At 36.6% G+C, this 13,310-nt stretch overlaps 1 protein-coding gene across 2 annotated transcripts in view; it reads left to right on the top strand.

The window, feature by feature from the left end:
• The window catches only part of AKAP6 (A-kinase anchoring protein 6), a 481,595-nt gene that overhangs the window by 193,404 nt on the left and 274,881 nt on the right, over positions 1 to 13,310 (top strand). For both annotated transcript variants that reach the window (XM_079127203.1, XM_079127204.1), the window contains exon 3: positions 10,476 to 10,727. In XM_079127203.1, coding sequence (XP_078983329.1) covers positions 10,476 to 10,727 — 252 coding nt within the window. The remainder of the gene's footprint in view (positions 1 to 10,475; positions 10,728 to 13,310) is intronic.

Here is a 13,310-nt window from a genome sequence, read left to right as displayed (position 1 = left end):
AGCTGTATGGTAAGTCTTGAAGTTGAATTGTGTCAGTCTTACTACCAAAGTGAGAGAATCTTCTTCAATATAGTATTATGTTGGCTATTTGAATTTTTGTCTCTGTCTACATTTTGGAATCAGTTTGTTGATGTCTGTGAAATAACTTGCTGGGCTATTGATTGAGTTGAAGCTTTACATCAGGTGTTTGATTTCTTTCATCAGAGATTTGTGGTTTTTCTTATATAGATATTGTACTTTTTTATTAGATTAATACCTAAGTATTTCATTTTGGAGGGTGCTAATGTAAATGGAATTGTGCTTTTTATTTCAAATTCCACTTGTTCATTGCTGGTGCATAGGAAAGCAATTGACTTTTATGTATCAACTTTTGTATCCTACAACCTTGCTATAAATACTTATTAGTTCCAAGAGGTTTTTTTTGTCAGTTATTCCAGATTTTCTACATAGATGATCATGTTATCTGTGTACAAGATGATTTTATTTCTTTCTTCCCAATCTGTACCTTTTATTTCCTCTTCTTCTTCTTCTTCCTCTTTTTTTTTTTTAGTAATAGGTAGGACTTCCAGTATGATATTGAGAAAAACTGTTGAGAGTGGACATTCTTACCTTATTTTTTATTTTAGTGGGAAAGCTTCTACTTTCTCACTATTAAATCTGAGGCTAGTGTTATGGGGTGCAACTTAAGAACAGACTGATCACTACTGAGAAGTCCAAATTTGAGAGTTTTTATTAAGCCGGCCGGCTGATTGTCTCACACAATGCCCCAAAAATGGTTATTGGGAGAACAGCCCCGACCATAGGGTTGTGGAGATCATATCAAAAAAATCACATCAATCATAAGTGTCTGTTGCTATGATTTGAAATTACAAATTAACATCATGAGATCTTCACCAGAGGGGAAAGTGGGTCAAAATGACCCTTACCTAGGTACAAATTAAAGAATAGTTACTAACATCCACACAATCACTGTTCACATGGTACATTGTTTAGGAGCAATAGGAATCAAAAGACAGCAATTTTTCATTATATAAGAATTGTCATTTTGTTTTGCTACACTTGTCATGCTAAGTAACTGATGGGTACAGAGGTGGGGTGTTCCCGTGGGAGAAGTTATTTCCTACATAACATGGAGTCTCAGAGCAAAATAGAGTCTGTTTAGTCATTTCCCTTAGAGTCTGGCCTATAACATTCTCATGGAGCCAGATCTGTCAGCCCATCACACGAGCTATAGGTTTTTTTTTTTTTTTTAATAGTTATTCTTTATCCACTCCTCTATTCCTACTATATGGAGAAAGGGTAATTTACTTTGGGGAAAATAAAAATACCTTGTCATAGAACATCTGTTAATTTGTTTTTAGAGAAAGTACAGTTTTGATAGTCAATTGAAAATGATGTTATACTCCACAAAAGGAAGTTTTTTTGTTTGGTTTTTGGTACCGGTATTGAACTCAGGGGCATTCAACCACTGAACCACATCCCCAGTCCTATTTTGTATTTTATTTAGAGACATGGTCTCACTGAGTTGCTTAGCCCCTCCCTTTTGCTGAGGCTGTCTTTGAACTAGTGATCCTCCTGTCTCAGCCTCCCCAGTCACTGGAGTTGCATGCATGTACGACCATGCCCAGCTAAGGAAGTTTTTTTTTTTTTTTTTTTTTCAAGTTGCAAGCTTTAGCTGAAATGATTTACTTGAAAGTTTATTGACCAAATGATATTGTTATATTTTGTGAATGTACAGATATGTAACAAAAAATACCACTATTAGGTACAATTTCATTGTACCAATTAAAGCATGGGAAAAAAGTTTTATGTAAGTAACTGTGGTGTTCTCTTGATCTGTATTTTAAAATATAAAGTATATATATATATAAAGTATATAATATATATATATATATTAGGCAAAAATTTGTTCTCAGATTTTTCTAAGGAGTGCACACACATATGGTGAGCATATGGGTAAAGATACTTTTTTATCATTCATTTCTACAATTGATAATACCATAAGCAGAAATGATGATATGGCATTTTGTAGTAAGACCAAAATATGTACAAAAAATTCTTTTTATATTTACTTCTATCTTGCTTACTGATTATAGAACATGAAAATTTTCAATTCTAAGTGGAATGGAATGTTCTGGATAAGATGAGTGTCCAAGATTTTTGAAACTCTGACAAGAAAAAGAAGTGGGAGTCAGGAGAACTATTCTTTAAAAGTAGGCGTCAGCTGGGTGTGGTGGCACATGCCTGTAATCCTGGCAACTCAGGAAGTTGAGGCAGGAGAATTGTGAGTTCAAAGCCAGCCTCAGCAACTTAGTGAGGCCCTGTCTTGAAATTAAAAAAAAAAGAGAGAGACTGGGGGTGTGGCAGTGGATAAGTGCCCCTGGGTTCAATGCCCAAATAAATACATAGTAGGCTTCAGTTTAATTTCATTTTAGGAAAACTGAATAGGCCCCAAAGTTACACAAATGTGAATCAAGAGTGTTTTGAAGGAATGAATGAAATTATTTTTAGGGGAAGAGATAGAGAAACATTATTTGGGATTGTATATGAATGGAGAAATGCCTGCCATTTTTTCCTGTGGAGAGAAAGATTGGAGATAAAGGGGGAAAATCACTTTTTCCCCATATTTTTTATTGGTGCACAATAATTGTACATAATGGTGGGATTTATTATATATTTGTACATGCACACAATATAATAACATAATTTGGCCAATATCACTCCTTGGCACTTCCCCCTATCCTCCTCCACTTTCACCCTCTGGTTCCATTCCTCTACTGATCTCCCTTTGATGTTCATGACATCTGCCTCCACCTTTCTTTTCCTTTTTCCTCTGTCTTCCACAAATGAGAGAAAGCATACAACCCCAGAACTTCTAGATTTGACTTATTTTGCTTAATGTAATAGTCTCAAATTCCATCCATTTTCCTGCAGATGACATAATTTCACTTTGTTTCCTGCCTTGCAGGATTGCCTGTGGGGAAGCAAGAGGCAAAGGGCTGCATTTTGGGGACATGAATGTGAACCGTTGCTTCAGTATCAGGGTGAGGAAGTTGCTGGGAGGGCAGTTTTTGTATACAAAATCCTAGAAATTGGCAATTTGGGGCACTTTGACAGAATGTTTACCCATGTGCACTTGTAATTTCACAGGGAAACCTAAATATTTTGGAATGGTTGAGAATGGGTCTGGGGTGGCTGGGTTGGGGGGATTATGATAAGACAGTGAAAAGATCCCCTCCCAGGGATAGTTAACAGGCATTAAGGAGTCACTCTCAGAATTACTATAATAAGCAATTGGAGCAAGCACAGAAGGGTACCCTCATTTCTGTCCCAACCTGGTGATAACTGGACATAGTGGTTAAATACATAATAATTACTTTAATATCCCTTTATATAGAAGAAATAAGATATAACTAAATATACAACAATCTGTTTCACAAGAAAAAGAAAAGCACTCTTTTCACATAAGCATACAACCAAATAATAAAAACAAAAACCAAAACAACCAACCAACCAGCTAGTTTATTTGTAAACAATCTTAGGTCACACAAATGTTGTCATCAACTACTTCAGTAACCAAAGATTTCTCTATGTCAGGAGTTGCAACCTCCTATCTTTCTTGTCGTTTTAGACCATAACGTATCTGGATGGGACCATGTATTTGATTCTGTAATTCCAAAGGCCACAGAGGCCACTGTGCAGTAGGTGACTTAAATAAGATAGTGGAGAGTATCACTTTCCCACATTAGCACAATAATACCTGAGGAAAAAAATCATATGGAACTTTGCACATACATTGTTAACAACTGTTTTTGCTTTAATTCACTTGGAGATGGGCTCCAGATTAGCCTCATTTTCTCTTATACTTGCCAGAAATGACTATGGAAGCTGTATAGAATCACCATATAGAATTAATGCTGATGGTCACAGTGCCATGACTTTAAGATTTGTGCTTTTTGTCATTTCCAAGAATTTAAAGGGAATGTATAACCCCAAGTGAATTTCTATGTGCCTTTTATTGAGACCATGAACTCTTTTAGTATTATCGTATAGCAGAACTGACTTTCTTTTTTGGTGTACAGTTCTATAAATTTTAGTCCATGTGGAGATTTGTATCATCACTTCCACAGTCAAGATATAGAGCAATTTTATCACTCCAGCTCCCCCAAACTCTCTGTGCTATCAGTTTATTACCAAATCCTTCCTATAACAAATCCTTGGCAATAATTAATCTGTTCTTTATCACTATACTTTTGTTTTATGAAAATGCCATATAAATGGAATTACATGATGTATAATAGGTTTTTAGATTTTTTTAGTTGTAGATGGACACAATACCTTTATTTCATTTATTTATTCTTATGTTGTACGAGGATCAAACCCAGCACCTCATACATGCAAGGCAAGTTCTCTACCACTGAGCCACAACCCCAGGACCAATAACGTATAATCTTTTGAGACTGGCTTCTTTCAGTTAGTGTAATGCTTTGAGGTTTACCCAAATTGTTACATGTGTCAGTTGTTCTTTTTTTCTGTGGCTGCATATTGTGTATATAGATTTATTATAACTTGTTGGTCCATTTACTTATTGAAGGACATTTATGTTTTGGCAATTATGAATGGAGCTTTTTTCATTTTTGTGTATATACTAATTTTTATTTATTTACAATAAGCACTCAGGAGTGGGCTTTCTGGGTCATATGTAATTGTGTGTTTAACTCTAAGAAATAGCAAAATTCTTTTCCAGAGTGATTGTATCAGTTTGCATTCCCATTAGCAGTGCAGGAGAGTTCAGTTGCTCTGGAATGCTTTAGGGTTTGGTACTGTCAGTAATTTTTCATTTGAGGCATTTTAATAAAATGCACACTGGCATCTCGTTGTGGCTTTAATTTGCATTTCCCCAGTAGCTAATGAGCCTAAACATTTTAGTCACGTGCTTAATACTATACTATACCCACTTTGGTAAAATGTTTGTTCAAATCTTGTGCCCTTTAAATTTTACAAATTAGATTGGTTGTTTTCTTTCTTTCTCTTTGTTTTTTTGGGGGGCAGGTGTTGAACTCGGGTGCTCAACCACTGAGCCACATCTCCAGTCCTATTTTGCATTTTATTTAGAGACAGGGTCTCACTGAGTTCCTTAGTGCCTCCATTTTGCTGAAGCTGACTTTGAACTCGTGATCCTCCTGCCTCCTGAGCCACTGGGATTACAGGCATGCACTACTGATTGATTGTTTTCTTATTGTTGAGTTTTGAGAATTCTTTCTCTATTCCAAGGAGCAGTGTTTCTGTAACTATGAACTTGTGGATTGGCAGTGATCTCTTGGACATGGAACTAAACGCAGAATTCACAAAGTAAAATAAAAATTGAATTTTATCAAATTTTAAAACTTCTTTGCTATGAAAGAAATTTTTTAAAAAGTATTCTTCATGGACATTTATCTTCTTGACTGTATGTACCTTCTGCTGACATGCCCCAACTTATCAAGCAGGGAACTCCAAGATGGCAGATCTAGGTATTATTTCATCTTGTGTCCCTAGCACATTGATTAGTACATGTTCAATATATTCAGTGAGGTAATTAATTTCTAGTGACATTGTCCTTCTATCCTTAATAAGTATAGGGTGAGCTGTGGAAAATTTGAATACCTATTTTAAAAAGTGGTTATTTAAAGAACATTTAAAGATTATTCTCAGTTTAAAATAAAGTTTGTTGGGGCTGGGAATATAGCTCAGTTGGTAGAGTGCTTGCCTCGCATGCACAAAGCCCCGAGTTCAGTCTCCAGCACTACCATTCTTTTTTCTCAAGAAAATATATAGAGAAATGAATGAAATCAGTGTAGGATTTTGAGAGGCTTTAAGTAACTAAAGCAATTGATAATTGGGATTTTGAAAAATATAACTAGGACTGGGGATGTGGCTTGGTGGGAGAGCACCTGCCTACCTTGCAGCAGGCCTCTATTTTTGATCCCTAGTACAAAAACAAAACAAACAAATAAACAAAACAAAACAATAAAAAATGCACAAGTCAAGAAAAAAGAAAAGAAACCTAAATAATTTTATCTATCAAAATTGTTTTTTTGTTAATTGCTAGTCTGTTAAAGGGAGATCAATATCATCACAATTCTTGAGCAACTGTTCTGATTGACATCTTAAATGTTCCCTACATACAAGCTAAAGGCTTGTTCATCAGCCTTTAGCCTTTACTGTTGAGAGGTAGTAGAACCCTTAGGAGTGGGGCCTTGTGGAAGGAAGTTAGGTTATTGGGGCTGTGCCCTAGAAGGTGATATTGGGATCCTGCCCCTTCTTCTCTCTTTGCTTCCCAGCTGCCATGAGGTGAACAGTCTTACTTTATCGTGTGTAATTGTTGCCATAATGTACGTGTTACAACAGGACCAAGGAGCCATGGACGGAAACCTCTGAAACTATGAGTCGAAGTAAATCTTTCTTCCTTATAAGTCGTTTATAATAGGTATTTTGTCATGGTAATGGAAAACTGACTAAAACGGTGACCAACTCACAGGTAGCCAATAACTATGTAGAGAACCCAGGGAACCAGCCTTCTAGCTGGAGAGAAGATTCATCATGTACAGAAATAAATAAATCCTCTGGGAATGAAGCTACCTCCTTTCGATGATGAAATCTTTATAAATTATATGAAGGAGCATCCTGTTGTTTAATAATATTCAGAGGAAGTTAGATATAGTAGCTTTCATTTGCTTATAACAGTACCAGAAAACAGATCTAGCTCTAAGCAAGTTTCTGAAGGTTAATGCAGTTTGTCTCAATATCATTGGCCATCTCTTTCTGGTTCTGCCTTTCTTCTACCTTCTTATTCTCAAAGTCCTTCAGTTCTCTGTTCCTGGACCTTGCTTATAAGGGGTAGGAGCTACCCTAAGGGTAAAAGTCTGGATCTAGGGTCTTGAGAGTGAGAAGGCTTGAACTGGCGGGTTTTTTCCATGGTGTGATTGTCCCAGGTGAGGCACACTTGAGAATGAAAAGAGGAATCCAAAAATCAGAGAACAGTCTGGTAGAGATGGCATTTGCTATAGTGGCTGAAACAGATAGGAATATAAGCAAAAATTATGTGTGAGCAAGAGATATGGGATAATTTCAGACTATGAAAGGTGAGTATCCAAAAATAATCTGACTTATAGAAGATGTACTGGTAGACCTAAACATCTCTTCCATCAAAGCTGGATAGGGTTCCATGTCTATCACACACAATCTTCAGCATCTTCATCCCTCTCTTGACCGTATTCCCTTTATGTAGACTCAATTTTCTGCGTACTACCACCCTTTTCTCTATCAAAACAGGAAAGGATTTGAAATCAAACATTCATATTTGTTGGGTGATTACACTTCACTGTGAATTTTACTTACTTCATCAGTCATTGCCTTATTTAAGATTTAAAATTTCTAATTACGGAATATAAGGTTTTATTTCCTGTTAATTCTCTCAGTAAGTAGATGGGAAGAAATATTTTGTATACAGGTCTTTAAGATGGATAGATAGATACATAGGTAGGTGGATAAATTTCTAGTTATAAAGGGATTGTTTCTTTCTATATTCCTAAGAAACTAGCTCTGTTCTGAAATTACTATTTATTTTCCAGTGTGTAGCACTACAGTGTTTGCAAATGTGTAATACACTGAGCAGTTTAGCTATGTGAACTGAGCCAGTCAGGTTGCTATTGGTCAAGTCACATGTGCCGTTGAGTCTGAATACCAGTCATTCCTTACATGCATCAGTTAGGCTAGTCCACCCCCACCCCCCACCCTCATGCTTCCACTTCACCTTAATAATGGAGAGCCTGCAGGGCCTCCATCAGGTTGGGTCTCTTAGAGCCTTTTATTTCCAAACAGTTCCTGCTGAGAGGCAGCCATTCAGCAAATTGTTTTTTAAAGTCTCTAATACCTAAGTTATCTGACTGAATAAAAATAAATAGAAAGTCCATAATCTTCAGCTTCTTTCATATAAATGTCCAACAAATTGACAATTGTTAAAGGGCTAAACATTAGATACTTCAGACCAATTTTTCTATAAATAGTCATTCAACATTTTATAGAGGGGCAGGGAAAGCTCATTTTCTGTTATTAAAAAGTATACAGTTCAGAAGTGCTCAGTTATCTTCTTTAAACAAATCTCCCATTAAAAGTTCAAAGCAAAGTTCATCTGTCTCTCTCTCTGTCTCTCTGTCTCTCTCTCTCTCTCTCTCTCTCTCACACACACACACACACACACACACACACACATACACAAGCATGCACACACACCTGTAGTTATTCTACAGTTTGTGTGTTCATGTACTTGTTGTCAAACCAGACAATTGGTGGAAGAGTAGATGACACAAAAATAATTACATAAATTAATAGACTGAAGAAAGTTGCACCATACTGTGTAGTATTTAGCTTCAAAGACCCAATAGAGACTGCATGGGCACACTGCCAAAATACTCAGTGGAGGGAGAGAGGTTGATTTTTGTGGGGAGAGTGTTTCTCTCCCCTAAGGTTTCATCTACTTCTGTGGGAACTGGGTCAATTTACCTTTCCTTTATAAGGAGTCAGGTGTGGGAACCTAAATTAACCGGCACGATGATGTCTTACAGATTGTTTCCCCTGAATAGTTGCCTGGCAATCTTGACCCATAACCAGGCTCTGACCACATTAATACATCCATTATGAAGAAGCCAAATCAAGAGGGACAGATGGCAAGTGTTTGGGCATGAAATTTTCATGGTGCCAAAGCTATATATAACCTTTTGTATTGGGGGATGTGAGTGGGGAGGTGAGAAATGCCTGTGTGGCTATTCTGAGCAGGTGGTATAAAGGTCACCCAAGCCTTTTTCTCTCCTAGGTATATAAAGTATCCTGCATCTGTAGGATCAAAGTGAGACCCAGGAAATGGAGACTAACAAATCTGAGTTATGAAATCAAGAGGGTGAGGAAGTTGAACACACTACCAAGAGAGTGACCAAAGTGATCCCCATAGATGGAGGGGGTCACATATGGGAAAAAAGGGTGGAGAGCTGGTGGCCTGGGTGAGCTAGAAGAGTCAGGAGTGAAAAAGTTGGACAAAGAAGAGACATAGGAGACCTTTTGATGTTGTTACCTGGTGAATGACAAGGCATGAAGGTCCTAGAAGTTTTGAAGTAAAGGCAATGCTGTGCTAGGGCATTGATTCATCAGTGTGAATATTGAAATTACCTAAAATAATGGTATGCATAGTATGGAGAGAGGAAAATGTGAACCAGATGCATTCTCCAGTGGAATTCAGAGGAGTTTTGAAAGTTTTTCTCTAAAATAATTGCTGAATTTTACAAAATCAGAAAGCTATGTTTCTAGCTTAGAAAGACAGTTTTGACACTGATAGTAGGGCCCAGAACTCAAATGTTATCACACGATTTTAGCCTTAACAAAAATCATAACTAAAAGCCTAATTTTTAAAAATCACTGATGCACAACTAAAAACGTGTAACTGAGCACTTTTAGCTGACACCTACATCATTTTGATACTTAATGGTCTCTTAAATTGCCCAGGTAAATGCTACTGTTGATGCCACTCATTTCATGCTTCTGGCCTCTGACAGCACAATGGAAATTTGGGAACTTGTAAGAGCAAGTGACATGTCAGATACCGAATCTGTCTACCTAATAGTATGTGTGAAGGAGATTGAAAACTTGATTTAGTCATGTTTTTGTTTAAAATGTCTAGGTCTTAAAAATAAAACTGTATTTTGTCCTTTTTCATCCTTGGGATTTTGTTTGGCTTTGTTTCTTAAAAGGGATTTCTGTTTGCAAAGTATAGGTTGGAAATTTAGATATTCATTGTGAATTTAAATATTAAATGGTGTCCTTGGGGAAAAGTGACAATTGCCCCTTACACTGAAGACCTCAGAGCTCTCTGAGAACTTGCCTTGTCACATGTGACCTTTGAAGAGTGCTTTCAGTATAGAGATATAGGGGAGGAATTCTTTGTAGGTAAATAAGCAGGTACGGAGAAGGGCTGGGAATCCCTGTGAAGCATACATTCTGCCACACCTTTTTTTGTTCTGGATGTCTGAGTGATGTTTCCATCCTGAAATATTATGAGCTCTATAGAGCTTACCACTGGAAAATAGAACAGCTGTTGGTTCCCTTCCAGTACCCCAAACAAACTTTATAAAAGAGAATAGAGAGTGGATTGATGAGGCGAACCCCTCACCTTGGCTGAACTTTCAATTTGGACATCTGAAAGAATAGGAAGATTTTTTCAGTTTAGAGAAAGATCAGCATACCTGTAAGTATGAAGACCCAGTGCACAAGAATATGACCTATAACTATGAACCTGAACTACAGCAAAGATCAGATATTCATGTGCTACTATTGGACCTGTTAATTGGTGTCAGGTATAAGAGTGACTCTTTTTTTTTTTTTAACCCTTTCACCCCAAGGTGGGAGAAACTTGTTCTCACATGTTTTGCTTTTCTTTGCTACAGGACATTTGTGAAGATATTTCTGACCATGTTGAACAAATCCATGCCCTCCTTGAAACAGAGTTCTCCCTAAAGCTGTTGTCTTACTCTGTCAATGTGATCGTGGACATCCACGCAGTGCAGCTCCTCTGGCACCAGCTCCGAGTGTCGGTGCTGGTTCTACGAGAGCGCATTCTGCAAGGACTGCAGGATGCCAATGGCAACTACACCAGGCAGACAGACATTCTGCAAGCTTTCTCTGAAGAGACAAAGGAGGTGAGTGTTTTCTCTGAAGAGAAGTAATACCTTGTCAAGCATGACCATTGAGAATGTTTTCAGTGTAAAGAGGTGAGGTAGGAATTCTTTGCAGATAAATAAGCAGGTCCTAAGCTGGGCTTTGAATCTAGGTGTAGTGAACAGAAGCTAGGGTACTTCTAATGTGAACGAGGCTTTAAATGAGAGTTAACTAACATCTAGTAGTTTACACAGAGCCTATCCACAGTTTTTGCTACAAAGCTGACTTCCTGTCCCCCTTCAAATATTTAATACTTACTTATTGAAAAATTACTATGTCCAAGTGCTAGGTGTCAAGAATATAATAATGATTAAAATATAGTCTTCACCTTTAAGGAACTTTGTAGCAGAGAATGGAGACAAGTGTATAAACATTAAGGCCCAACTGTGATAAGTTTAAAAGATTCAGTAGAAGAAGTGGATCTAACCTGAAACTTGAAGAGGCAGAATTAAATGGGTGATTGGGGTAGAATACTTTCTAGACACAGGGAATGACGAGATCTGGTAAGAGAGAGTGACAGGCTTATAGACAGATAAGACAGGAGCAAAAAACTCAAGGGAACAGGATGCAGGATTTGGCCCAGAAGATAAGCAGAGGTCAGATCACAAAGATAAAAAGCTGTTAACACATATTAGCAGAATTAGGCCTTATTAGGACAAAGGAAGTGTTTATTCTGGGAACTGCCATGATTAGATTCATGCTTTAGAAAAATTATTCTGAATGTAGTGAATCAAATGGACATTAGAATATTACAGAACTAATTTATATTTCTTGTTCATGTTAATAGAACTTTAAACAGTTTTTTTGTTATTATTATTTTTAAACAGTTTTTTTGTTATTACTGATGAATTATTTCATTAAAGATGCTGTAAATTTGAATCCAAGTGAATTCTACCATTCTCCATTAATTGGAAGACGGAGGCAAGAGGATCGACTGTTCAAGGCCAGCCTCAGCAACTTAGTGAGACTCGGAATAAAAATAAAAAGGGTTGGGGATGTAGCTCAGTGGTAGAACACTTGCCTAGCACGTGTGAGGCCCTGGGTTCAAAACTTATACACACACACACATACACACACACACAGACACACACACACACACACACTATGAAAACTATGAAAACCTTCAGGCTAATGGCCCTGGCCACTGTTTTCACAACGAAGCAGTGGTTCTCACAGTGTGAACTCAACAATTATTTGTGGATTGGATTTGAAGCAGGTTAGTTTTTATTTGGGATCAGTCTTTAGTATTATAGAGATGTAAGAATATATTGTCTGAGGAGCAGAGGAAAAGTAGATTTTCAATCATCTGCTTTGTGAATATTTTCTATGAATTGAAATTATACCTCCATGACCATCCTTCCTGAAACTGGATTTTTATTCTGTTTGTGTTTCTTGTGTGACTCTATGAGAATCAATCCATGCTGGGATTGTGGAAAACAGGAAGGGAATTTGGATAAAATTCTCAACTTTATCAGAATAAATTCAGATGTGAAAGATTTGTAGATTAAAGAGAGAAATGTCAAAACACATCAAAACATAATAAAACACTGATAAACGAGAATAGTAGATGTCTTTCCAGTGAAGAAGGATTCACTTTTCTATTTTTAGAAGTTAGCTGAATTTCAGAGTCACATTAAAGAAACAATTTGAAATTCTAGAAAGTGGAAAGTTCTAACTCTTTTGTTTCTTGAAAAAGCAAAATATATGTTTTATTCTTTATCTAAATATGGAATTAACCATATGTAGTAAACAAATTGGCAAATGCTATCCTAAGATAAAACAGCTAATCAATCAAATGAATAAAAACTACTTTAAAGTAAAACTCAAAATTGTATAAAAAATGTGTTGCACTGAAATTTTTATATTTTAGACACTGTGATAATCATTTTGTTTAATCTAGTAAGGAAGGTAAGTGGTATTAAAATTGTTCCATTTTATAGATGGAGAAACTGAATTTAAGAGAGGTTAAGCAAATGTTTAAGGTTAAAAATCTAGGAATAATTAAATAAAATCAAACCAGCACTCCTGTAATCCCAGTCACTTGGGAGGCCCAGCAGGAGGATGGCTAGTTCAAAACCAGCCTATCAAAAGTAGGGTGCTAAGCAACTCAGAGAAACCCTGTCTCTAAATAAAATACAAAATATTTCTGGGAATGTGGCTCAGTGGTTGAGTGCCCCTGAGTTCCATCCTAGTACCCTGCCCCACAAAAATAAATAAAACCAAACCAGTTTTTAATTGATTTCTATTTTAATAGCAATTCTTTCCTCCTTTTCTTCCTTCTTTTTTTTCTACTTTTTTCTAAATTTTTATTGACTTCCTACTATGTATAAGGCATTAGGCATTAAAGATGAATAACATATTAGTAATCATCTTCCTAATTTTGTTTGCTCCTCACACTGTTCTGGAAGGTAGGCAGGGCAGGTGCTATTATTCTCATTTCACAGGTGTTATCATTATATCCATCTTACATATGAAAGAAGCTAATGTCACATAGCTAGTGATAATTTAATGATTCTGTTAATTTATCTTCTTGTCATTGTGTCCAAAATACCTGATAAGAACAA

Source organism: Sciurus vulgaris (assembly GCF_902686455.1).
Source record: "Sciurus vulgaris genome assembly, chromosome: 2".
NCBI lineage: Eukaryota > Metazoa > Chordata > Mammalia > Rodentia > Sciuridae > Sciurus > Sciurus vulgaris.
This window is presented reverse-complemented; position numbering and strand designations above follow the sequence as displayed.